We start from the raw sequence: 27,607 nt of genomic DNA on the forward strand, positions 1-27,607 counted from the left end.
AAGCAGCAATCAAATCTTCAAGAAGAAACAGAGAACCAGTTATCATTAACATTTAAATACACACACATTTGAAGTTCAGTGCAGCTTAGAAGATGGTCTAAATATGATGAGCTAGCACTTGACAACTCTGTCCAAATTGCTTATGCTATAAATGCTCCAAGCAAGCTCTTCACCCAGGTCTTACATCTTTCTGTTCATAATGTGAGGCTGTTCAAGGGTCACCAAAAGGTGATTTGTGGCCAACATAACCAGCCCAGCAAGCATTTCTATTGTCGACAATTATGCAAAAAGATCACTGTACAGTTTAGCTCCACTTCCCATTCCCTCTCTTCCTAATTTAAATAAAGAAAAAGCTGGCTTGACAAAGGCAAAATTATCTTGCCAGTATAAATCACACCCACATTCAGGAATGGCTTATCATGCAGGATGGCTTAAAGCACCTCCGCACTGGTCAATACAACGAAGCCCAAACTATTAATTTGGCCTTTCAGTGCCATTTCCATCGCAGAATGGTGTTTTCATTCTCAGAGGCTTTTCAGCAGCAACAGAGACACAGGGTGGCTAAGCAGAACATTTTAAAGACTAACAAACAAACCTGAAATCATGATCAAGTCCCAGACTGGATATATTTAACAGCATGAGAAGAGATACAGAGGTTTATTCAATAATGTTTTGATGAGTTTTCAGGCTTTCTACTGTATAACCTTCTAAAGCACAGTCAAGGATGTCAGACAAGAGCACTGTAAATATTTCTTTACTCCATGCCTTGTAAGCAAACACTGAATACTTAGAGGAATCACCTTTTTTGCACCAGTAATTTATTGAGTAACCGAATCAAGTCTGTATTATTCAGCATGAGGTTCTCATTGTATCAACTCATTTATCCCAAACTTGTGCAGAACTTCTATGGATTGCCCTCAATGTATTTTGGTTGTCAGCGAGAGTACATCTTGGACCTTAAGGAGCTAATTACAGAAAGTGTTTTTGTAGGCCAAGAGACCATTCAATTTCAAACTAGTTCAAGACTTCTTAAGGAAGTTTAGAGTTTGCTTCAATTAAATCAAGTTTTATTCTAGTAACAACCTTTAAATTCTTGAAGGCTCTATGTGAAAATTAGCTTGTCATCCATCCTTGAACAAGATTTCAAAGATTTAGAGTACTAAAAATTTGGAGTAGACCTACACTGAGCAATTTCAGAAAATCTTGTGACACCAAGAATTCATTTGTTTGGTGAAGAGAGCACAATTAGAACAGAAATGGATTCAAACAATTCAAATACTCCAGTTTAAAAATTAGAAGTTTTCAATGAGGGAAAAAAAATCCTTAGCCATGATGCAGTAAGTTCAGCACAATACTTGGGTAGGGTTATTCTTCCCATTCAAGAGTTAAAGCAGTTCCACAATACTACCACCAAAAATAAAAATACTTTAATGATATTTACATGTAATTATGTAGCTCTACAGAATGGTCAGTACAGGAGCCTAGTAATCGTTATGACAGAAACTGGCCCCAAACAGACTGATGTTTATATTCTTTTTCCCTACAAAGTTCTTCTCACAGGAGCTTAACTTCGTTATTTCTTCCTTTAATATCAGAGAAGTTGGCAAGAATTACTTTCCTTGGACATGGAAAAAACATCCTCCACTGTTTCACCAGTCACTCTTTAAGGCAACAAAATGTTAAGTCTAAAAAGTGCTCAACTACTGAGATTTGTCATACATTTATATTTGGTCTAATATGAACTGAGAATAAGAATTTCACTGTCCTCTCCTTTAGAATCACAAGTATAAATGTTTTAAAAGTTTTTTTTTTCTTTTAAAAAGCTGTCATTTCCTTTAGCTATATCATACCTTCATTTGTCAGCTTGAAACAAGCTCCTACCTAATGTGTTTTTAATTGCTATCATTTATTTACATTTTATACCAGATAACACTCTTGCTTTTCAGGCACAGACAAGGGCCCTGGCTCCAGAAGCTCCCAGGGCTCAGTTTAAGTAGGACTCCACACAAATCCACCTTCACAGCTAAGCAGATTCCTGAGCAACCCTACAAAGAAATCCCTTCCGTACTGCTCGTGTTGTGCCATCCATTTTATTAAGTGACTCCTGAAAAGGAGAAAGACCACAAGCTAGCTTCGTTTCTTTCCCTGCTCCCTGAGCACCAACACAACAAACATAATAAAGGAAGAAAAGCTTCATACACTCGCCTAAAGCCCAAAATAGAGCATTACCGTTTTAACAAAATGTAGCACAAACACGAATGGCCACACCAGCCAAGGAACATACACAAATCCAGAGGCGAAAAATGGTTAACAACCAGTCAGGAAACCGAAACCAGCCGGCACCAACAGCACGGCTAATCCCAGCCCAGGCAGGGTTACCAAGGCGCACGGCACCACAACAAGGCACCGTCGCCAGAGGCCCGCCCTCTCTCCTTCATCACACACGGCTGGAGCAGAGCCTGCCGGCTCCGTCCGCTGCCGGCGGCCCCGGCGGCTTCCGGGCTGCGGCGGGCCCGGCTCCCGGCCGGCCCCTCACGGGCGCCACCACCACAACCGGGCCCGGACGCCGCCATTGCCGCCCCGCACGCGCGGCCCCTGCCTTTTATAGCACCGCGCCGCCCCACCCCGCGCCGCGCCGCCCGCCCGCCCCTCCCCAACCCGCGCACCGATAGTACGGCAGCGCGGATTGGCCGAGGCGGCGCCGGCCGTTTGTGTGGGGCGCGGCGATTGGTGTAGCACGGCCGCCCGCTCGCGAGCGCGTCCCTGGCGGTGTCAATGGCTCCTCCTGCCACGGAGCAGCGACGGGCCTGAGCCGGGCAGGACCGTGGGATCGCCGGGGGCCGGGACGGGGGGGCGCGGCGCCATCGTCCCCCACAGCAGCGCTGGGAGAGCCGGCGGCTCCTCTATCTTCGAGCGAGCCGGCAGCGGCGGCGGGACCCGCGCCCGGAGATTTCCCCCCCGCCCTTCCCTGCTGCCCGCGCCTGCGAGGCGGCCGCCCCGGGGCTCCCTCCGAGCGCCCCCGTCCCCGCCGAGGCACCGGTTGCCGGAGGATTCCCCCCCTCCCCTCCCGCCGCCCACACGAGCCGGCAAATGAACTCGGTCCGAGCCGCCAACAGGAGACCCAGGCGAGTGTCCAGGCCGCGCCCGGTGCAGCAGCAGCAGCAGGAGAGGAACAACGCCGCCGCCGCCGCCGGGGATCGGGGTAAGCCGGGCTCGGGGCCCGCCCTGCGCGGGGACCGGCAGGAAAAGCCTAGGCTGCTTCACCCTTGGCTCCCGCTCAGGCCGCGCTTTGTTTGGCTCGGGCTCTGCCCCAGCTCGGGGGGAGGCGGGGGCTCGGCCCCTTCCCCGGCCGGGAAGGGGGGAGCCGATCGCCCGCGGCCCCTCGGGACAGGACACCCCCCCGAGCCCCCGCCCCGTCCCCGGGGACCGCGAGCGGGCGAGGCGCCCTCGCCCCCCGGGAACGCCGGCGCCTTCCCGCGGGGAGCGGCGGGCCGGGCCCCCGAGGGGCGCGGGGGGAGAGCGCCTGGCGGACTGCGGGGCGGGGGGCGGTGGTGCCGGGCGACTTGCGGCGGCACCTTCCCCGAAATGGTGTCCGGGGGCGGCGGCCCCGGGTCTGGCCGAGTCTCCGCGGGGCCGGGCCCGCCGCGCCGCGCCTGCTGCGCAGTTCGGGCTCCGGCTCCAGCGCCGGCGGGGGGGCCGCGGCCCATCGGCCATTGATCCCCCCCGGCCATACCGCCCCCGCCGCCCCGGAGCGGAGCGGGGGCTCGGGCAGCCCGCGCCTCAGTCCTGCCCGGCCGGGGCCTAGCGTGAAAATGTTGACAATTCGGAGCTAATGGGGGAGAAGCACCATTGTGTGAGGGCATGAGGAAGCGGCGAGATGGGATTCGCCCCTCATGGAGGGGTGCGGAGGGACTCGGGGGCGGCGGCCCCTCGGGCCTGTCGCTGTCGCCCCAGGGGTGGCTCTGAGGGTGCCACTGTGCGTGTGCTCCCAGCGTGCAGGGCTGGTGGTGGCTGGGCGCTGCTTGCCTTTTTTTTTTTTTTTTTTTTTTTTTTTTTTTTTTTTTTTTGAAGGCGAGGTGGGGGTGGGCTTGGAGGAGACATTTTGCATGTCTTATCTGGTGGATTGGATTTTAATTTTTTATGCATTACCTGTCACAACTCCGTTGTGATAAAGGAGACTGATCCGTGGTGCGGTCTTAGGTGTACAAATGCCTTTTTAAAATTAAAAAAAAAAAAAAGCTTCATTGTGAGCTGAATGTCTTTTGTTTGAATATCTAGGATATCACATTGAGAACAAGGTATTTTAACTACGGAGATGCATCGCGCTAAATATTTTAGTGCATTTTATACAATCAAAACATTTTAAGTAAATGAAGTAAAGAAAATTTAATCTGAGGAAGTATTTTTAATTCTCCATTCCTCCCCCTCCCCTCCCTCCCCTTCCTTCCCCCGCCCCCCCTCGCACACATTGGTCAGAGCAAAGAATGTTACCCAGACCAGATTGCTGTGTATATAACCAGAGGATGTGATGTCTTATGCCCAATTATGGGTCTTGTGTAAACCTTCCAAAATCTTCAGTAATTATGTGATTAAAATGACTTCTCTGGTATACTGACATTTAAAAGAAAAACAACAACATAGAAAATAAAGCAAAACAACTGCAAAAAAAGAACTCTCAAAGACATACACTGAGGGTTTTCATTATCGATGTTCCATATACATAATATAGGAATTTTTTCAACCCCATGGCTTACTTTGCCTTTTAAACTGATGAAAGTACAGCTTAAAAAAGGCATCCAGAATGATGTGCTTATGGATTAAATGCAGTGATTATTCAGTTTTATGTTGGACTCTACTCTTCATATGTTACTAATTTGCTAAAGATACAGGCAGAAACTTTCTCTATTAAAACGTGAGGCTGCAGTGTGTTTGCATTATTCTGACATTTCTGGGACTCTGGACTCACCTAGTTTTGGGGTTTTTTTTACATTTTTTACATTGTTCTGTGCTGTTGACTACTCAGTGGTGATGAAATTATAACAAAATCAAATTCCACGGTTTGTGGAAAATACTGTTCCATGTGGGTCACTGCTAGCTTTTTCCTTGCATTTTTGAAGGTCAGTTGTGCTAGGTCTCATTTGCCCAAAAATGTATTAACAGCATTAATGTTTTTTTGTCATTAGCGTTCCATCTACATCATTTGGGGTGTCTCTAGTGCAGTGTCTGTTCTATCTCAGGATTTGCTAGGTCTGATCCACTATATCTGGAAAGTAATTTCAGTTTTACCTGTGACTTTGATCGTGTCGTGCAGGGCTATTGCAGTAAAGGCTGATGAATAATGCTACTAAATTAAAAGCTGATATACTGGGGTTAGACTATACCATACAAATCAGTGTTGACTTTTTTCACCTTTATTCCCAAGCAATGTAGGTCATCCTAAAAAAGGCTGTACAAAAGAATCAGTATAAGTTATTAGGAAAGGATGTCTATTGAAGTCAGATTTAAATTTGTTTTAAAAAAACCCTCTTACTGGATACTGTGAGTGCAGCTGTGACTGAACAGAAATTATTTTTTGTTATTGTTAATTTCTTTCCTCCTTCATGTTACAACTCTGTACTTATTAGCACAGATATCATGGGACAGAGTTGATAATACAGCTCACAATTAATCTTTGGAACTTCTTGTTTCATATCATTAGATTGCTTAGTAAAACATGCTAGGTCCTTGAGCTTTATTATTTAATGCTGCATAAGTAGACAGTGTTTTACAGCTGAGTAACAGCTGTTACATGTTCACTACTGGGTAAAAATCAAGTTATTGATGCCTATTGTTAATAAATAGATCACTGGGAAAAATGCTTTTATAAAAATCCTTCCTGAAAAGTTCCTTATAAGAATTTAAAAGTCATACAAAGCTGTGCTTTATACTGAAGTGATTCTCATTTCATGTTTGTAGTAGGAACAAATCTAATGAATATATAACCATGCTGTCTATATTATACCTTGATGAACAATACCTGTGTACCTGTGTTCTGATTAGTGGGGGAGTTCATAAATAATTGCAGATAAAAACATTTGCTCCCCCAGACTCACTGTGTTGTACAGCCAAGATAAGATGTCATCAGGATACACTTTCTAAGATGTTTTGCTCTGCTGTTCACACCTCTCTCATCTAAATTGGCCACTCTGGCTCCACTGTGCCACTTCTGTTTTACCTTCTCCCTCCTGATCTCTCCCCAGTCACCGGTGGGGTTGCAGTGGTTTTGCAATTCTTCATGAAGGTTATAGAATAGATGTGTCGTTCTATTTTCTTTAGGACAAAGGTCTACCTGAAAGGAAATCTGGACTTGGGTAATGTTTATGATTAAATATTCCCATGTTTGTTTATAGTGCTCTTTTTTTCTTCCTTGAGTGTATAGGTTTGGCTAGTTTTAGGAAGAAGACAAGGTGAGACACTTACTTTAAAAGACCAAAAGATCTTGTCCAGAATGCAGTTGAAATTGTCAGCCTCAGCTATCATATGAATATTTTTTCTTGTTAATGTTCTTGTCAAAATAATACCTCCATTAACGCATATGTGCCTCTGTAAAACCAGCACAGCACTGGATGTAGTACTAATGAGGTTCTGAGCTGCAGTGTCCAGATTTAACTGCTCCTAGGGTCGGCTCCTGTGTGCTGATCAGTGCCCAGCGTGCAGCGCAGTGGCAGTTGCGTCTGCTGTTACGTGGTGGCCGTGCCCATGTGACAAGGCAGGGAGCTGCCTCCGGAGCTGCCTGCGCCAAACGCTGGCTTGCCTTTTTTTTTCCCAGGTTGATTTTTTGGCACGAATGCTGCTGCAAGGGGAGGGGTAACACTGAACGCCTGTGGGTGTGGTGGGACTGTGGCAGCTCCAATTTAGATTGGGTTAAGCTGGGTCAATACTTCTGGAGCTGAGGCAAATTTAATACATGCAGCCGGTAAACCTACCTTGCAAGTTTGCTTCCCCTCCTCACCCCAATCTATTTTCCAGTGAAAACAAGATACATACACCCATACAGTCTGTGTGTCACTCTGCAACTTCTGAACTTGTTAGCTCATTTCAACCAAAGTTGACAAAGGGGTGTGAAGTTAAGTTTTGTGGAAACTATTGACTGGGTAGAGGACGAAAACAATAAGGGAAAGACATTTGTAACTTACCCTTTCTACCCATGCCGAGAAGCAGCAACCAGCTGCCCTGTCGGCACACAAGGTAATTGAATTAGTCATTTGTCTGTATAGGGGACACAAGGGCTTGACGTACTGGGAAAAAGAGTAGGTTAGGCTGTGTAAAACAAACATGTAGAAACTAAGCTCCAGTGGAGTCCTTGCTCACAACGTTTGAATTTTGTAATGTTGAGATAAATATCTTAGGAAAGGTAAGGAATCTTTATTTGGCTCTGTTTCAGGTGTATGTGTGTAAGCACGTGCATTATTATATATATATTTTTTCTTTTTTAGTATGTGCACCAAAAGGCTTATTTGATGAGTGCAGGACAGTAACAGTAACTGAATTAAATTACTCTTATTCTGAAGCAAATGCACAGACTTGCATCAAAGCACCTAAATGGGTTTCAGTTTTTGTAGGATCATCCCTTAGGGTGAGAAGTCAAGTCAGGCATCAGTTGCTCCGCATGGAAGGAAATCTAGTTAAGGCTTTTCTCTATTTCTTGAAAGTGAGTCATGGGCTGGGAAAAGATACATTCACATATGGAAATATAATTCTTGTTTTCGCAATGAAAAGTTTCCAAAGCCTGCCTTACAGATAAAAGTTTAGAGTCTATAAACTTGGTTCTTCAGGTGCAACTTCTGTTTCCCAAAGCCTCATTCTGCATTGCAAATACAAAGGAGTATCTGTGTACCTTTGTTGTCCTTCATGTAGGACAAGTGCCTAAACCTATGCTAAAGCTATTTCATTTGGAGAGATCAAAATCAAGTATATTTGTTCTTGGCATATACAGTAGTGTTCACTGCCTATAGTTTTGGTATATTTTAGTCAGTCATAAGACTACTAACATCAGTTGTAGTTTCCCAGAAATGTCAAATCTTTTTTTACTTTCTGTGTTACAAAAACTTGGAGCCCAGTGGTTTAAGAGAGAATGAAGCCTCTTCCATGGGTCTATTTTGTATCTTTGTGCTTTGGGGGAAGGTTATGCTCTGTGCCCCCCTCCTTGCTCTGGTGCTTCCCAGGACAATCACAGTTACAGTGTGACTGTGCAATGTATGTCAGGCTTTTACTGCAGGTGTGCAGGCATGAAGCATCTCATTTGTTGAGCATAAATAAACATTCTATGCACTGGATAGGAGGCTTTGATGTATATGCATAGAATTGGAGCACTAGGAATGCTCTGTCAGCCCTGCAGCTGCCTGGGAAGGCTAGGCCGGCAGCCTGCTTTCCATGGGCAGCTCCCTCAGCAGCGCGGCGAGCCTGGTGTGCCTCATGAGTGCTGAATGTGCAGCGCCTGTGCACAGCCACTGCTGGGCCCTGTGTTAGCTCAGCACACTGAGTGCCCACAGACACACACAGACAGACAGACACACACACACACACACACACACGCACGCACGCGCACACACACGCGGGTGCCATCCCGGGGGCTGCCACTGCAGCCAGGACAACCCCTTTGACCCACGCTCTCCTCTGGGTCCCTGGGGTAATTGGGATGAGGATGCACCAGGTGCATTGTTAACGTTCATCACCTGTGGCAACACTTAAACTTCCTCTTGCAGGCTGTGCCTGTAAACTGTTTGGTCTACTAGTAAGAGGAGGTAGTGTGTTTCTGTAGGGTTTTTAAGTTGTATTGATTAGTGATTGAATATATTTAGTCTTAAACATTACAGCAGATGCAATAGGAAAATTAAACCAGAGCTGTGCACTGTATGGGTAACAAAAACAGAGGTGAACTGACTGAACTAACAGGAACTGAGAAAATGGAAGGTTTGTTCAGTTGAACTTGTCATTGCCTAGTGTTTTTATGTTTTCAGATTATTAAGTATTTAATTTTGTTTCTTACTTCTGCAGTGTTTCTACATTCAGCACTTGGATTGGAAAGGGAGAAAAAATTGGGGGTTCTTGTTTGTGGTACTAAGCTGTAGTATCTGATTATAACCTAGGCTTTTAGTCTGAGTTCTTCAGTTCTTTTGAAATGGTGACCAAGTAGGGGAGAGGGAAAGAAAGCAAATTAAAACATACAGTGAAATTATAGAACATCAATATTCTGCTTTTGTAGTATATTAGTGCTTTGAAATTTTTGTAGAAGTAAAGAGTAAGTTCTAGACATAGGTTCCTAAGTGAAGGAGATGCTCTAGAGGTGTCTTCTATTATGTGCATTGTAGTTCCTGTTAGAAAGTTCAATGAACTTTTCTTGAGGTGATTAAAAGTTATGAATCTGGAGTCCTTCTTAAAAGTTAGCTTGAATAGTAGTTACTGTGGTTCCTCTCAGAAACAGTTCTCCTGATTGTACTGCTGCCTGTTCTTAAAATTATTATTCATTTGTGAAGAGAAGCTGGGGTAAACAAGCAGTGAACACTTATAAAAGTTGAAGTTCTATCACTAGGCTTTTGAGGACTATTTTTTGTGCTCTCCTCTGAGATACCTTCTTTAGTTGCATTTTTTCCAAGAGAGCTAAGTAATTGTCGAGCCTGTTTGTTAGAGAAAAGGGTTGTCCTGGTTCTCTTGCTTCAAACTCAGTGCTCAGCCTTTGCCTTGCTTTGACACCCTTAGCTCCCTGAACCATATCACCATAGAAACCAAGCCTCCCAAACGTTCTGGAGTGGTTACCTGCTGGTCCAGTTGTTGGAGCTCTATGTCTGCAGGGTTGGGCGAGCGCGTAAGAGAATTGGTGATCTGTGGGACTGGCCCTTGCCCTTGCAGGTCACCCTTAGATTGGCTTGGCTCTTGTGTGGGATTGGAGCCTTCCCCAGAGCATGCTGCCAGTCCTGTGTGTTTGAGAGGAGCTGTTGCAACGCTGCTGGGGCTCTGTGCTCTGCTCCGTGCTGTGGGACACACAGTGAAACTTACTGTTCGCTGTAACAGAAACCTGCAGTTTCCATTCTGTTGCCGGGTTTGTCAGGTCCCTCTGATGTCTTGTATGTGAGAGTTCAGGCACTGCTTTGTTCTGGGAGCAGTAGTTGAGCTCTGCCTGGAAACCTTGTCACTCAGGCTCCCAGGTCTGTTTCTGTTGAGCAGCTGTACCCTGATTCTATGTAGGTTATTCCTCAGAAGGCTGTATAGATATGCTTTCCGTACATACCGGATATCACTGGTATTCCAGTATCAAAATAATAGTAGTGTTTATCTTCTTGAGCAACCAATTCTGTGTTCCAAAAAACTGATTCAGCTGTACCATGTGAATGCCAGTCTAGTGCTGATAGAGCATATAAAGCTTTTCCTCACTCTTTCTACCATCTTTCAAGCATTGAGCTTGGTAGGTACGTACAGCACAGAGTAGTGAGCACTCCTGGGAATGAGGTTGGGTAACAAAAGCTTGGGTTTTGTCCTACTTTGAATTGCCACTACATGGCAACAAGGCCAAACCAACAACTGTACTTGGAATTCCTGTACTTATTTTGGATAACCACTGTCCACACCAGCAAAAGAGCTGAATTTGCAGTCTCATGGTCATCGTGCTGTGTGCATGCTTTTATACAGAAGGGCTGGTTAGCATGAAAAGGTCGTGTTACAGTAACTATTTGCTTTTGATAATCCCAGTTTGTAGTATTTGGAAACAACGTGTTTACCTTAAGGGCTCTCATTTGTGGGTTCTCTTCTGTTGCTTGTTTTCAGCTTACACATCCAGAAGCAAAGGTTCCAGGGTTTAGTTGCTTGCTTTCTGAGTAAGGGAGAGTTGTAGCTCTACATCAGGTGTAAATTTCAAGCTGTCTTTGTATTGGGACAGGTTATTGTAGGATGATAGGTTACCATATGTCAGCTGATCTGTGGTGTCTGATTCACAGTAATTGTTCATGTGTATGCTCTTAGCCTGTGGCAAATGGAAGGTAATTTGAGTTAGCTTGACCCTCTTTCATTATGCTCTTGCAAGGCACTCCCTTTTCCATGTGGATTATTAGACCTGCTGAAGAGCCTTGGCTAAAACAATAATGCAGTTTCTGTCTCTCAGCTAGTTTGGTTGTATCTGTACAGCAGCAGGATGAGGACTTCACCATTTTTCTGTATTGTTGCGGTTTTGAGACCATACCTTGCTGAAGAAATAAATCCTACAAAGATGCTATCCTGAAAACCAGTCAGACGTTACACTTGCCAGGTGTAGTTTTCTTTAGCAGAACATACAAAGCTTTATTAGTGCACTTAAAAACACATGAAACAAGTTGTTAATTTCACAGTATCTTGGTACGCTTCTTTCTTGTTTTTGAAGAAGTGCATTTTACCTTGATTTCTTTCCGATGATGCTTGGTAATTGAAATAACACTGCAGGAAAAATTTTCAGTGTTCTAATTCAAACCCTACTGAAATCCTGGCTAACTGAAAGATTCCCATTTACTACAAATGGCATTTGAATTTGATCTGAAATGACATGAAAGGTAAAACAATTGATTTTCTGTTTAGTGCTTAGTTCTTATTTTAAATTTGGTTTTTGCAACAGAAAATCCAGTCCAGTCTGGTTCATCAACAATTGTTAAAAATCTAAAATACTACTTAAATGCTTATGGGAAAATATTTTTCAGTAGTGTGATACTGCCATCCTGTCTTGCTGCCTTACTGAATTCTTAAGGCTTCCAAAGAGAAACTCAGAACTGTCTCTTGAATCTATTCCATTTCCTCTTCTTACACAGATTAATCTCATTAGTTAATTACTGCATTACTGATCCTGTGTGTATAAAGTATCCTCCTTATTTTTTGTCCTTATTTGGTCAATAACTGTTTTTTCTAGGAGATAATTGGGTAAAATTTACAGTTCCCAAGCTTCCTGTATTTGGAAAAAATAAGAGGAAATGTGTAAATGTCTTATTTAATTGGAATTCGAGACATAGGTCTTGGTGCAGACTTGCTGTAGTCCTGTGAGAAATAAATAATTGGAAAGTTTATCAACATAGCCTTAAAAAGTTTAGTTTGTCAGTGTACCTTTAGAAAGAACATTATGCTGCAGAAGCATGGGAAAACTTCAGATTTTAATCATTGTTTCCAAGAGCTGAGGACAAAATGGAATGCTTTTTTGGCTAAATAAGCCTTTCCTGACAGTTGGGAAAGCAAGAGGCCAGAAAGGTGACCCAAATGCTGTTGGGTCATCAATGCTAATTGTGTGTAGTGGCTGCTCAAATTAATGTTTACTATTTCCTTCAGTTGTTGCCATCTTGAGGGAAGGACTACAGCTCTTAGGTGGTTTAGATGGTTGTTAAATTAATCGTTGTCAAGATGTGATGTCTTACCTTTCCCTGAAGGTGGTAAGATCTGTGACCATTTTCTTGGATGTTCATCCATAGGCTTTGACGAGCGGTTATTCAAAATAAACCAGAGTTTACTCTGAAGTTTAATTTGCTCTGTTTGGATCTGTGTTGGCTGCAGCTGTCCAAGTTGAGACCGTGGGTAGGGACAAGAGATAGCTGAGCTCCGCCTGTTATGAAAAACCCAAGGGCCAGGGCAGTTGCAGTATATGAAAGTGCATAGTGGTTTTTCCATCACAGAAGAACTACTTTTCATGGAATCACAGACTGGTTTGGGTTGGAAGAGACCTTAAAAATGATCTGATTTCACCCCTCTTGTGTTGAGATCCATTTGAAGCTTCCTCTGGTTTCATTTGTAAGTCTCCGCAGAGCTCTGCAGTAATTGAGCCTCTGAGGTATGTGCTTCGGGTTGCTGTGGAGAGAGCCTCCTTCAATGCAAGAGTTGTTTGGCCAGCTGAGCATCAGTGGGAGGTGAGAGGATTAGTGCTTTGGGCTACTGTTGCTGTCAGGATGGCGAGCAGAAGAATGAGTGTGATTATGATAATAGGTGATATATGAGCAACTTCAAGCGGTCTTTGGTAACAAATTTAGAACTTTTCGTATCTTGCCAAATTTCTTTTCATTGATCAGCAGTTTGTGATCAATAATCTGCTGATACACTTGAGATTATCAGTATGGTTGTTAGTCACTGACAAATTTTACCTTAATTTGAAGGGTTTGAGTAACTGAAAAAGGCATATCCCAGTAGGTTCAGTGGGTGTCTGTCTAATGAAGCTCTGTTCTGAAGATCAGTTTGTCACAGTACTTGTCAATGTGATGTTGGATCTCTCATTTTGTCTAAATAATTCTTGAACATCTGAGCTTGTTAACTTTAAAAGTCTAAACAGGAAATAATGTTTACTCGCCACCCCATCTCGTCTAAAACTGTTTTTTAAAGTGCCAGAAAAGAAGAGATGAAATTATTCTGATTTTTCAGTTACAGACAATCTAACTTACATATTAAAGTTTAAAGGAAAACGTATTGGTCATGCTAACATAGAAATCTGTAAATTTGTAAAAATGCGAGAAGAAGAGAGAAGAAATTAATTTCAAACAAATTTTTATTTTAAAATTTTGATCTCGATAGTATGTGGTGTTCCAGTTCACGATCAGTTTTCCTATTCACTTCATTAATAAAAAAAAAGCCTATGTTTTTCTGGAAAACTTTTTTGAGAAACTGAAGCTTTGAGTGTTCGCTCCACTGTGGGTTGCTCGTATGCTGATTAATACAATGTAAGTTAAAAGTAGGTAGTGTGTGGAAAAAGCATGATTTTTTAACTCCTGTCTTTCAAAGGCCTGCCAAACAATACCTGTTATCCATTGGTACTGAGAGTGGATTAATTGCCGTGTTCTTAGGTAAATCCCAGCAGACTGTGTAGTTTTTCAATAATTTCAGTTGAGTCAATGACCAGTATCATAAAGAGTGCTACGAGCTGCCAGTATATTTTTGTGTGTGTACAATCTAGGAATGTTGCACAGTTGTGTGGAATCAAGAACATTACCTGAATCGTAGTGAGTTGGGCACAGTGATTTTTCAGACTAAATACACTTCAGTTGTTATCCCAGTGTTTCTTCTCTATCGGCAGCATTGGCCCTGAGCATTCCTCTGGGCTACCACTATTAGCAAACAGATAGTCTGGTGAGGAGATGCTGTAATGACTGTGAAAGGCAGATGCTTTCAACTCTTTATGTCACTTGCATGGTAGAAATAATTACCACTTTCATCATGAGCAAGTTTTAAATAGTAAAACAGACCATTTCTTTCTCTTTTTGTCTTTATGATGTTTTGATGTACATGTAGTCACTAAAATTATGTATATATACTGAGTATTAAACATTAACTAAGATTTATTTATTGTAATGTGTGTAGGGTCCTGTTGGCAGAAAGATTTTTTGCAGTAATATAAATGCTGTGTGTGCATTATGGTGTTTAGGGAAACTGCTTGAGCCTGGATAACATTTCCTTAAGATTTCTGGGATATATTTTGTCTTTTTCCCAAATTCATTAGTAGTACTGAAATGGCCAAATACCTCACAGAAAATGAATTTTAATTTGTCTAGCCTTTGTAATCAGTATATGGCTTGAGAAAGGGCAAAGGGATCAGAAAAGCAAGGTTTAAGAATGTGGTGTCCTGCTTGTGTTGAGTTTTTTGCTCAGTTAAAAAAAAAAAAATCAACCTGCTCCTTTTTTATTAAAACAGATAAGTGATATATTTACTCCCAAGACTTGCCTCTTCCTCCCCTCTGTCAGGTATTTTTCACTATATATATGGAGACAATTCTTAAGTATCCCTTTCTGCAAACCTTGCTGGCAAAAATCTCCCTATCTAGATGAAATTTCTCTTTGATACCATCACTGTAGTAGACTTAATGACCTTAAGAGTTTAAATTAAATTAGAAATTTCTTTTTCTTTTAATCTACTTTTAAGAGTAGATTTGTATACATGTGTGCATGTTTAATTTTTAAAGTGAGAGGAAAAATTCAGTGGTTCTTTGTTTCCTCTTTTAGTATTTCTAGTAACAGCACTGCAGTGGGTGGAGTAAGACTCGTAAGCAGTTTCTAGTCTGGAAGGTTCCTGACTTACTGATCTTTTCACAGAAATCCTTACTCTTGTATATGCTAAGAGTTTACTTGGGAAGGAACTGTTCAAGCATTCAGTGATGTTAAAAGAATACTAATCAGTGCACTCAACTTTAATCCTTCCCTTTTGCCTGAAGGTCTTGTGTTGGAGTTGGAGTAAACATGGGCAAATATCTGTTATTCTGCCAGTAGTGATTGCTTAGAGTAATTCCAGATACTGGTAAAGGATCCCCTTTGTATTACTAATTCGGAGATTTGTACTGCAGAACTCATGTGTCTTGCAGGCCTCCAGTCATGTCTCTAGCTGTCATTGCACACCTGGGATGTGCTGATGTGCCATTGTTCTGACACCAGCGGTGGGAAATGAAAGTGTAAAGAAATGGCATAGCTTGCCCGAAGTCACCAGGGATGTCTGTAGGCACAGTTTCACTGGTATTTTAAGCAGTTGATTGCAAATGGCCACCAAAAGGGATTTTCTCAGTGGTTTGCTTCTTCCTTCCTTTGTTTTAATGACTGTGTACCTATAAAATCATTGGGTAGTGTGTGTGGGAGCTGGTGGGAAAAGGCCTGCACCCTCCTTTCTGGAAGTATTATACCCTTAAATTGTTTTATCTTTATCATGGAACCACATCTGTGGCAAAGCACAGAATTGAACATGATGTCCTTGGGTTCCTGTGGTTGGTACTATAGTTGTGAAGCACACGGTGTTTCTTATAGTACAACACCTGTCTTCTTTCTGGAATTATGTTAGTGCTCAGCTTGTCCCAGGCTAAAATCTGGATGGGTGTACTGGTAGTTGTTGCTCTCAGTTGTCCTTTGTCCTGTGCTCCCAGGTGATCCTTGTTCAAGACAAGGATCACTGAATGGCTCAGAATATGGCTGTGGTGGTGCTTTAATCTTTCAGGGAAGCATGTGAAGGTAAAGGAGAATTGCAGTTGGTTGGCTTAATTATGCTGGGCTGAAAGCTCGAGTTGCTCTTGCCGTGCCACGTGAGCCGTATGGCCATCTGTCATTGGGGCAACGACTTACATTCTAAGGGGCAGCTGGCAGGGTTGACGTTTTGCTTTGCCTGGCAGACTTTTTTTTTCTTTATTTGCCAGTGTGTGTCAGTCAAAGCCCTTATTTGTGGGTAAGGCAAAGAGTAAAGGTTGTTTTAACTGTTCGTGCAATTAACTTTAAAAAATCTCGAGAGGAACAGTGGGCATTTCTGTGAGACCAAATAACATTCTTATAACTTGTATTTTGTGCCCTTATAGACTCTTTTTTGTGCTTTTGAGGTATTAACATTGTGGCAGTTGTGAAACCATAGGTATGCCTGTGAGTGCACTGAACCATACGTATGGCACAGGGAAATTACACGTTGGTACTAAAATGCAGTGTGACGTTGTGAAAGCACAAATACTGAAGGAAGTGCATTGAGAGATGACCTACAGCTCATGTGGGATATTTAAATAGAGATTTTGCTCTGGTTCTTTAGAAACTTTATCATAGGCTTCTGAGTAGGAATATGGGAACTCCTAATGGTATTGGTCATGTTGGCACATTGTTGTGAACAGAAAGAGGAAAAAAAAAAACCATTGGTAGCTTTTTATCTGAGGAAGACTGTGAGTTTGTAAAATGTAATTGTAGGAAAAATAAGTAGTTGGAGAAAACACTGCAGTTGGCAGTCAAACTGTATATGGCTTTTAATTTGAAATGCTTTGAATATTTTTATCAGAAGGGGAAGTACTGCTCGTCTCTTTTTGTTTGGTGGTTGGCTCTTTTGTTTTTCAAGACTAGGCATGAGTTAATAGTTCAGTGGTTCTGGAAGCTCTTAGTGAGTCCAGCATTTACACTGGCTCTTGCATAAGTCTAGCTGCTATAACTTGGTCATCCCATGCAGCCAGCTGATGTGCTGGGGGAAGAGGCTGAGAGGCAACATAATTTAAATAATGAATTCTTAGTACTCAAAGGTAATCTGGACTGATACAGATGAGGTTCTGCTTGAACTTGAACTGGCTACTGACTTCCCTGAAAGGACCTTCTTGAAGATCATACCTGGCATATGGGTGCTTTATCCACTTCTGTCCACTTCTCCATCCGTTGGACCAGAGATTGTTAAAGGGGATATATGCAGCAGGCATTTATTGACTTTGTTCTGGTATGACTCCATAGTTTGGTCTCAGAATCTGTCACAGTGTTGATTGTGCCCTTCACGATCATGTCTAGGAGTAAGTAGTAGGGCTTCCGGGCTGTTAAAGGTGTTTTTTGAACATGCACTAGGGCATGTCTGAGACATCCGCTCATTGCTACATGTAGCTCAGAGAGCAGTCTGGAATTAAAATTATCTTTAATCTGTCCTACTAAATTATGTTGCTTGCTAGGGGAAAGCAAATTTTTGATGGCTTTTTTTTTTTTTTTTTTTTGCTTGTAGATGTGGTGGAAACATTTGACTTTAATAACTGCTTCAGATTAGCAGGAAATTATATTTAATTCTCTGTACTTTTCAAAGTTGATGTAAAAAATAGAGTTGTCATGACTTGGACTAAAATGTTAGAACTGTCCAGAAAGGGCACTGACAAAGTACTGTACTCGTTTGTACTGGCAAAACGAAATTCAGTGGCACTTTCAAAATTACTTCCATTGTAATTATTTCTGATAAAGAACTTGCCTGATATTGTCTGTATTTTGAGATGTTCAAGTCCATGACTTAGTTACCTTGCCTTTGATCTTTACTTGGGCACCATGCTCCCCAACAGTTACACATCAGAGACAACGTTATGTAGGGAACTGCTGTCTGAGGCTGGCCCGTTGCATGGGGGACTCCTGATATTAGTATTTTTTGAGTGGTTTTTAACTTGTTTTAATACATATGTGCCTCCAGTCTCCAGTGTAATTTGTGATGGAGTGGGGAGGAATGTGGTGGTGGGACTTTGTCCTTCCTTTATATCTCAAGTCTGTTTTTTGTTGGGAAACCAGAAGTCTTTTGTGTTTACAGTGAGCAAGTTGACAGTAAGGTTTGGCTTTATAAAAGATGAAAGTTAATTTTGAACTGCTCTGTACTGAAGATGACTGCACCTCTGTATTTGTTCACTAAGGGCACAAAGCAGAATCTTTTTGTGTCATTGACAGTTTTATTGCTCTGTGTTCCAGAAGTTTTCACTTTGTAAGATTTTCTTCCCAACACCGTTGTAGTTGAAGGTTTTCAGGTCTTCAGCCACAATTGATTACTTTTCATTATGGGAAAACTACTCTCCTTTTCCGTTTGTTTCCTGAAGAACATAAAATATTTTAATAAGGGTGTTCTTTTGTCTTAAAATGTAAGCTTAAATAGCCAAACTGGATTTTGATTTTGAGATGCACGTGACTTTTTCTTCTTAAGTTTTAAGGCTCTGGCTCTCAAGTGTGAAATTTTACTAACAAACTTTTCAAAACCTGTTGTTTCATAGCCCTTCACTTTGCTCCCAGAAACAACGACATTTTCTGACTAATAGATGTCACTATGTATAGCATAAATGGGTCTTGCCCTAGGAATACAGAAGACTCTGCTGCTGTGAAAGATAGATTCAGTCTTTCTACTAAGTGCTGCTCTTAAAGTCTTGTTAGCATAATACTGGTTTTGTGTGCTTGATTATGTATATTCAGCAGCTTTCTGCCTGGCAATAAATCTAGTCTGAGCTCTAAATATGACTTTTATTCTCTGTCTATGTTGCTGTAAATGTTTAATTTTTTTTTTCATTCTGATAACCGCATTTGACTAGTGCACTTGATCAGAAAGTATCTAAGTTGTTGTTTCTGTACACTGTATTTCGACCAGGGCTCAATCTGGTCCTGCATGATTTTAAACATACTTCTCTATATGTTTAACTAAAAGGAGCAGGTGTGTGTTGCTTTTAGGAGCCGCCGGCCTCTTGCCTGGAGGCATGGAGTTGCCTGTGGACTGTTCCTTCTGCAGAGTGCCTGTGTTTCTTTAGGAGTATAGATTGCTAGATTGCCCATGTCAATTAAGGTAAAAGTTCTTGGAAGCAGCACTTGTTTCTACCAAAATACTAGTTTGTGAAGTTGTGAACAAAAGCTCAGTGATCAACTAAACCTCAGAAAGTGAACCCAGAATACCATATTTGCAGCATCTGGTTGTAGGATGAATGTTGCTATACATGGAGGAAAATGAGTAAAGGTTACTATCAGTAACTTCTTGATTAAATTCAGAATGGTGAGACATAATGCAGTATTTTAAAGAAGTATTCTTAAAATATGTATACTGTGTAAAACAGTCACAAAATTACACGTGAACAAATTATTTCAGTAAATACACTAGCATTTTTTGTATAAGTTTATTCATTCAACCTGTAGAATATGAACAGTTTGTTTTTTAAATTAGCCATAATTTGAGAATAAACATGTTAAGAATTCAGTCTGACAATTGCTTAGAATACCTCTTAAGACAATTTTTTAACTATGTTGAGCATGAATATGATAAAGATGACTAATACTCTGTGTACTCAACCAAAATATAGGGAGGGAACATGGCAAAGCTCAATGCACTTATATAAACTATCTTTGATACATATTGGAATGTGGGGAATATCCCAGTTTTGCCTCTAGAAAAACACTGAACAGAGATGTAAGAATGCTGTACTTGATGGTTGACAACTACTGTATATTTTAGTTCAGTGGGGGAAAATAACCATTTATTTAGTAGACAGGATTTAGCTGTGTTCGTGACCCTCGTGTCATACTTGAAGCTGAGTGCACAGAATATATTTCACGTGCTAGAAATGTTTTGAATGCTTGTGATTTAAGAGCAACTCATGAAGAATTCTTTTCTTTTGAGTCTCTAGTGATACTGAATCTGCTTGTGTCTGTGCTGGCACTTCAAATCTGACAGACTGTGTAAATGTAGTAATGGAGGGCTATTTGTGCTTCCAAATGGACAGTGTCTCTTGCACATTCTGCATGTGTAGGATTTGAAATTCGCTGTGACTCATTGCTCTGAGTTTGCATCTATGCTGTTGCTGTCCCATGGTAGTCTGCAGAGGGAGTGGGTGCAGAGTGACTGTGTGAAGACCGGATCATCAGTCTGTAGATGCTTTGCATGCAAGGTTTTCCTTTAGGAACGCTTGGACACTTCAGAGGCTTCCTTCAAGGTAAAGATGCTAGACAGTCAATAAAAAACCTCTTGTGTTTGGAAGTGATGGTTAGTACTAGATTGGTGCTGAATTGTTGGCATTGACCCATGTTTCCTGAAGCACTGCAGTTCTCTAGGATTAAATTATTGAGGAAATGTGAAAAGACAGGAGCAGAATGAAGTGGTTCTGACTCTTATTCTTCTAAGTATTTAAGGTTGGTTCTTATTTTTAATTAGCTAGTATATGTATGTATGCAGACATGCATATGCATGCAGATAAGCGTAGCTCTTGCTATGGGACAAGTGTCTTGAACTTTCCTCCACCAAAGACACAGCCTCCTGTAAGTGCTTTGAGAGTCTGAGATATAAAGTAGAGTATCTTTTTCTGGAAATATTTTTCTATATTTTCAAATCAGAGGGATCTGTTAAGGGAAATTAATCTCTAGGGTGATGTCTCAGCTTTGTTTACTTGTTGATTTCTGGTTATGACTGGACATCCATCTACCATAATATTTTTCCAGAATATCACTGTAGATAGTGCAGTGCATCCCTCTGCTACAAGTGTCTATTGTCTATCATATGGAAGTAAAGATTCATTCCATCATAGTTCAGTCATTGGCCTGTTTCTCATCTTGTGCCAGTATCAGAAATGCACACAGCACTAGCATGAAATAACTCACTGATTGTATGTACTACTCTTCAAAGATAGCAGCCTGATTTGATGTCTGGCGTCATAGTTTTTCAACCATGGTTTGACTGATGCACCAAAATTTTTTTGTGTACCTTACATGTTAGTCATCAGTGGTGGCATATGCTCTGACATCTAAGGAAAAAAAGTATTGTCAAGCAGCTCCTGTACAGTGACAGGGTTCTTCAAGGTGTATTTCTCTGTTGCCTGCCTTCTGGCTGTGCTGGCTGCAGGCTTTTGGTTCACAGGGTTTGGATAAAGCCTACTTGCCCAGCCCTTAACTGGGAGTATAGAAGCCATGGGCTGTGTGTTTTCTTCCCGGTTTAACCACTGCCCAAAGCCCTTTTGGGGTGGTGTTTCTGAAGCGCAGGAGCGGCATTGAGATGGATTTGGTAGCTTTGGGTTGGAGGGAGGAGGTGGCTGCTCTATGAAAATTTCAGTTGCACAGTAATGAGTGTGACACTATAGTTGTTCAATTCAGTAAAGAAAAATGTGGGATAAGTGTGGTTAATGAAATTAAGGACTTTTGGTACTGAATTGATCTCCTCCTCAGTGCTAACAAGGTAAAGTAACATGGGAAGCTGTGGTTTGCTGGGTTCACCTTTATTTTCACCAGTAATTTTCAGTCGTATTTAAATTGAGTTCACAGAAAATACTTTTTCTACCCTTGCTTTACAGTAGTGATGTCTGAAAGAAGCAGCAGGTGAAAGAATGTAAGCAGCAATGTCTTTTAAATCTTCCCCACCTACTTTTGAAAGTTGTTAATCCTTTAACTCATGAATCGGGTGGAGTATGCCAAGATGGCAGCAGCCAGTTCTGGTTTGGCTCCAGCAGTTTCAAGCCAGTTTTCCAGTGTAGAGTTCTTAAACAGTGTGCCATCATCTCATCCCAGATTATCAGTTAGAAGAAGGAATGGCTGTAAGCAAACCAGCAGGGACAGAGATGTGAACACTGTTCATGTAACCCCAAAGCACTGCATGGGGAGCACACCAGTCTAAGCCCGTGTGAAAACAAACTTACCATGCCCCCATGTTGTCTCACTTTCTCCTGTTCTAGCCTTGCTTGCATCCGTGTCCATGAGCTCTTTGAGGTGAGTTTGGGGTTTTTCCCCTCTGCTGTATTTGAAGTGACTGACTTGGCTGTGTCTCCAGGTGCTCCTGTACATTAATAACAGCGGAACAATTGAGTGGTTTGTAGGTGTGTCAGATTGGTAAGTTCAGAACAGGTGAAACTGTGACAGGATGACTTGATGAAGGAAGCTGAAACTGAGGTGATGATTACAAAGACTGACAGAAAGTAGAGCCTGGAAAATAAATTCAATTTACTGATGTTATATAACCATCTTAGTGCAGCCTGTAGATTCATTAGTTTGGGAACATACTTTGTAAGGGAGAGTGATTGTGTGTGGCTTTGCTTTTAGCAAATTGACTGTAATTTAGGGTGAAGGTGTAGGAGGTAGAATATATTAATACTCTGATTTTCTAGCTGGTGTGATCTTGTCTAGCAGGTGAGTTTTTCAGCATGTTCAGCCAGCATGTGTTCCAGCATATTTCAATTTACAGCTGCAAAGATCCTTGAAACCATGAATTGGCACAGTAGCACTTGATTTTTTTTTTTTTTTTTGTAACTGGTGAGAGCTTAATAGTATGGAGAAAGAATGTTTTATCTCTTTCTGTACCAGCAGGACATTCACAGGTTCGTGCAAAGATGGTGTACAGTAATTGTGTAAGTATTACCTCATTCCAGGTGAAAGACATGGGGGTGGGGGGGGGCAGATACTATTTTGAAGATCAACCTTAAGTAGGTGGTACTTGTGTGTCATTCATCGTGGTGTGAGCAGAAAGGACTGAAAGAGCATGAGATGGGGAGAGGAGGAGTGGGAAGGGAGCGTAGCTTGCTGCAGAGATTCCAGAGTCCTTTCTGAGCCTTGGGAGAGCTCTCCAGGCGCATCCCAGGGGTTCCTGCCTGGCAGGACCATGGCCTCTGCTCAGCTCACTGTGTCTGGGAGGCTTCACGTCTGAACTGTGGTGGAGGTTACCCCGCTCTGCTACCACCTTAGCAGTGCAGATTTTGAAATCTTAATTCTCTTAAACAAAGGTCTGATGGATGTCTTGGAGTTTGTCTTCCCTTCTTTCTCAGCTCTAACAGTATGGGAATAATCTTCTCCTGTAGCTCTGTAATCAAAGCTTTTATTTCAGTTATAACCAGGTTTGAGCAGTGTAAACAAGATCACACAGGCAGTGTTTGTTTACTTCTTCATGCTGGTCTTCCAGGTAAACACTAAAACCTCATTAACTTTTGGTCTTTAATGTGGAAAGGTGAGGAATAAGCAGCTTGAGTACTCCCGTTTAAAATTTCTGCACATTGTCTTTGAGATGGACCTGTTAGGATTTTTTTTCTGTAGATACAGTTAAAGAAATTGAAAAGGAAGGATATTTCTATCAGTTACTCATCAGCATTCAATTTTGTAGAAATGTTGCTGCTTCTCTAAAACAGCTTTTTGTTACAAATACCCTATCAGTTGCTCTCTCTTTACGCAAACACTGTTTATTTAAAAACAAAAAGATAAAGACTTGGTGATGTTCCACTTGCCTAGTCAAGTGTATAGAAGGGCCCTGGGATGTTTTGCAGCTTAACTCTGGGTTAAAATGCACAGCAGTGGTGTTTTTCTCCTCTCAAAACTCTGGATCAGGAAGATGATGGAATGAAATTGAGTCTGACAGTTGGGAAGGAATGATGTAATATATGGACTATGGAAATCTAAGAGAAGGAGGGAGTTTCTGTTACTTTAACAAGTTATATTTTAGTATTTCTAATCAAAGCTTTAAATTGCTGTGCTGAGGATGCTTTGACTTAACCTAAAAGAGTATTTCTTCGTAACAGATTTTTACTGACAAAATATGTTTTAAAACAGATTATTTGACAACACTGGTGTGGAAAATATCAGTGTTCATGTAGCAGTGTAGTTTTACATGTGTATGGTTGAAAGTGCTCTGGTCTGTCTTTATGTCCTAATGTCACAATGTCTGGGATTTTTAGAAGTGTGGAGTACTCAGCAGAGTTAAAATGGGCTGAGGTTTTTGAGATGCTTAAGTACTACAAACTTATGTTTTATAGCAAAACAGTTGGATTGGAGCTTCAGTGAAGGCCGATGGTAAGGCCTTGTAATAGAAGCCTGGAGGGTAAATACTTCAGGTCTTGGTATGTTAAGCAGGAATGAGAGAGCATTTACCTGATGAGAATGCTGGAGTCAGGCAGTGATTGAATTGTTCTCTGATGGTGCCTTCTGCCTTTGCTGCATTAACATGGCCGTGGCTATCTTGGAATGGGCTCACATAGTTTGGAGACTCCACACACTCCAGGCAACCTGTGCTGATGCTTAGTCACCCTCACAGTCAAAAAAAAAAAAGTCCTCTTATGGAAATCTTTTTCTGATGTCCTTCTAGTGCTTAAATGCTTTCTCACCTTATTTCTATACAGCTGTAAACTCTGAACTTTTGCAGTGTTTTGAGCCAAGAAAGTCTTTGTTTTTAGTTTCAATATTTGAGCAGTTTGTACTGCAGAAGAGATAATTATCTGTAAGATTAGTTGTCATAGAAAACTTATCTGAAGGTTTGTTGGCCATCTGTCTTGTTTGTAATATGATGTTCCTTCTTAACATTAATATTCTTCATTCCTGTAACTATTTAAGGATGTAGTCAGATGATGATATGGTTAAAAACCATAATAAATTAGTACTATGAAATGGAGTCCTCTTGAATGAAGGTACTGTGACTTCCTAGTCTGTTGATGCCCTTAGTAAAATTAGTTTGGCTAAACAAGGAGTGTTTTATCTGTTCCGGTGGATCAGTGTGTTCAGAACTGTTTCAGGCCTGCACACCTGCGACTCTTCTCTCACAGTGTGTTTTTGTGTATATATCAAATTTATCTCCAGAAGAGTGCCTTGACAGCTCTGCATATGCGCACAGCCACATTTCTATTTTGTATGTATTTAACTTTTCATCAACACTAAAAGTTATTGAAAGGGACAAGATCAAACTGTGTAGGCTCATTGGAATGTGGGGGTAAAGGGGTAGTCAGCACTAGTCAAGGCATGATGAGGAGCCTCACCATGGGGCAGCTGTCATGCCACCGCATCTTGACGTCTTTGAATACTTTCTAATCAATCTTTCAATTTTTTTAAATCTTCCTTTGGAAAAAAAAAAAAAAAAATTGGGAAATGTAGCTAAAAATAACCAGAAAAGGAGTTTATTGGTTCCCTTTTTTTTCTGCATGTATTTTGTGCACTGACTCTCCAAACTGCTCTGGTCTGTAAATACCCTACTTGGTGTAGATATCCTAGAGAAAACATTTGAGGTCAGTGGATAATGACGGAACTGTGCATACATGAAAGGAGAAAACTGACCATCCTAATGTGCGACTTCTAGATTATCTTTGATATTTTGGCATAGTGGGAAAGAACATTCCTCTTTAAACCTCTTTAGGTCCTTGTGGCCGTTTAGCATAGGGCTTATTGTTTGATGGCTTTTTCAATCTATCTTTCAATTGCGCACAACACAGGACTACTGTCAGACTGTGGCAGAAGAAAAACAACCCTATTGAAAACTTTCAGTATTTCTGGACAGTTTTGACAAAACTGAAAAAATCAGTAGTTTCTTTCCATTTTGTGACTTATACTTGCTCTCAGGTAACCGAGCTTACTCTGCCTGCTTGAATTTTATTTCTTCTTAGTGTTGTAAGAATAAATTTGAAATGGAAATAACGAGCATCTACTTGTTTCGGCCAGGAGGAATCTATAAGGACTTTTTTCTTTTTTTTTTTTTTTTTTTTTAAGATGGGCATTTCCATATTGTTTAGTGTAACAAAGCTTTAGTCAAATTGGGACCATAAGAAAAACAGTTGAGAGATACTAAGAAAAGCTAGATTTATTTTTAAATGAAATTGTCAGTAGCTGAAAATAGTTCATCAGATACAGGGTTCATCTGTGGTTTTAAACTTGAGAGTGTTCCCTGCAAAAAATCTCATTCTGGGAACTCTGAAATTGTGCAGCCATTACATTTAACTTCAGAATTTATCAGGAAAAATGTATCTACAATTAGTGTAATTAATTACCAAAAGATGTAATTAACAGCCAGATACACAAATTTTTGCCCTCCACCACCTCCCACATATCTTGACAGTTGTTGGTGTTTTAGTCTCTGAAGTTTTACCAAAAGCAGAATTCCTGTATGAAAATCAGTTATGTTATTCATTAAGAACATTTCTGAAGTTCGAATGCACATATATGCCGCTGTTAGATATATATATATATATATATGTATACACATGCATAAATCCATGTATATGGGTTTATGTATACATATATATATATATCTAACAGCTCCTTATGATGTGAAATGAGTGTTTATAGAAAATACTAATGGAAATTTAATAGCTACTTAAAAAAAGCTTTTAGAAGTTCATTGATGCAGCATTTCATGCATGATACTGCTTTTAATGGCAAAGATACATCATCAGTCAGAATCTGACAGCCTGTTTTCCTTGCAGTTGAAAACAGGAAAGTTAAAACCAGCTGAGTGCTGTGGGGTGGTTGGTTGTGCAGTGGTATGGAAGGGGCTGGATAACTTAATGTTTACAGAACTCAAACAGTGTTTAGGTTTGAAAAAAGAAGTGTCTGTAAAAAGTAAACCTGGTTTTAAAAAAGTTTTATTTAAAGGCAGAGAAAACAAAAACAAAGGTAAAAACTTGATTAATATATCAAAACTATGCCATTTGGTTTTCTAATAAAATTAGGGCCTAATTTTATTATTTTTTTCCTCTCCAGATAGCCAAGAGCAGTAACTTCTGGATTGGGGTGTTTAGGAGATCCTTAGTCTACAGGGCAAGGAAGAACAGTGTGTCCTCCCTGTGCTGCAATTTCCTTGAACATATAATACAAAGCCTTATTTCCAGCTTTCCTCATGTTTGATATTCAACACATGTTGGCACTGGAAAACAGATGATCCTGTTCTTCCAATTTGTATTTAAATCATGTATTAGTATCGTAAAACTTGGTAGAAAAGGTATTTAGCCTTTATCTCCCAGAGTAGGTTTAAACAATGGTAGTTGTTCTCTGTGTGGGATTTACTTTTTCTCAAAGCATCTTGGGTTTAGGTAGGCCCTTAGTCCTACAGTATTTGGTGTTGTCAGCAGTTTTTTATTTTTACTGTAGCTCTTAACAAATGTACTTTTGAATCAGATGCTGACTACTGCAGTGGTGCTTTATAGTTTGATGACAGATTTCTTAACCCATCTTAATTACATATATGCTGGCAAATAAGTATTTCCCTCCTGCAGCCCAACGATACTTGGCACTTGCTATGGTTCCACATGTTGTTTTCTCAGACATTTCCCTGAAGCTAAACAGAACCATGCCTTCCTGCTATTGACAGGCACCTTGGAGTTGGTCATTTAAGGAATAGAATACTAGGAACAGTCATTGAAGTTTTCAGAGTAAGGATCAGGTAAGTGACTGTGTGTAAACCTTGCCACAGTTAGGCTTGTAAAATTCAGCCTTATTATGACATATGTTAGATACAACTTATTTTTGACTAATTCAAGGATAAAAAAATGCTTGTTTCCTTTTTTTTTTAAATGTGTGTATGTTTCTGGCATAGTAACACACATAGATACTATTTTTTATTAAATAGCCTTTCTTGTAAGGTTAAAAATAACTATGTCTTGTAACAAGGGATCTCTTTGGTGAATGAAAGAGGAAGAATTTGGCAGGAACTAAT

The 27,607-nt window shown here is 41.1% G+C and overlaps 1 protein-coding gene across 3 annotated transcripts in view; it reads left to right on the forward strand.

The window, feature by feature from the left end:
- Positions 1 to 2,816: 2,816 nt before the first annotated feature.
- The window catches only part of FBXO11 (F-box protein 11), a 69,163-nt gene continuing 44,372 nt past the window's right edge, over positions 2,817 to 27,607 (forward strand). For 2 of the 3 annotated variants that reach the window (XM_066178101.1, XM_066178102.1), the window contains exon 1: positions 2,817 to 3,202. In XM_066178101.1, the coding sequence (XP_066034198.1) occupies positions 3,091 to 3,202 (112 nt within the window). In that variant the 5' untranslated portion in view covers positions 2,817 to 3,090. Of the gene's footprint in view, positions 3,203 to 8,771; positions 8,953 to 27,607 lie in introns of those variants that run through there. The other variant, XM_066178103.1, reaches the window with a different exon arrangement.

This window comes from Chamaea fasciata, unplaced genomic scaffold (genome assembly GCF_029207755.1).
Source record: "Chamaea fasciata isolate MVZ Bird 193981 ecotype frontalis unplaced genomic scaffold, bChaFas1.0.hap1 SCAF_3, whole genome shotgun sequence".
Classification (NCBI taxonomy): domain Eukaryota; kingdom Metazoa; phylum Chordata; class Aves; order Passeriformes; family Sylviidae; genus Chamaea; species Chamaea fasciata.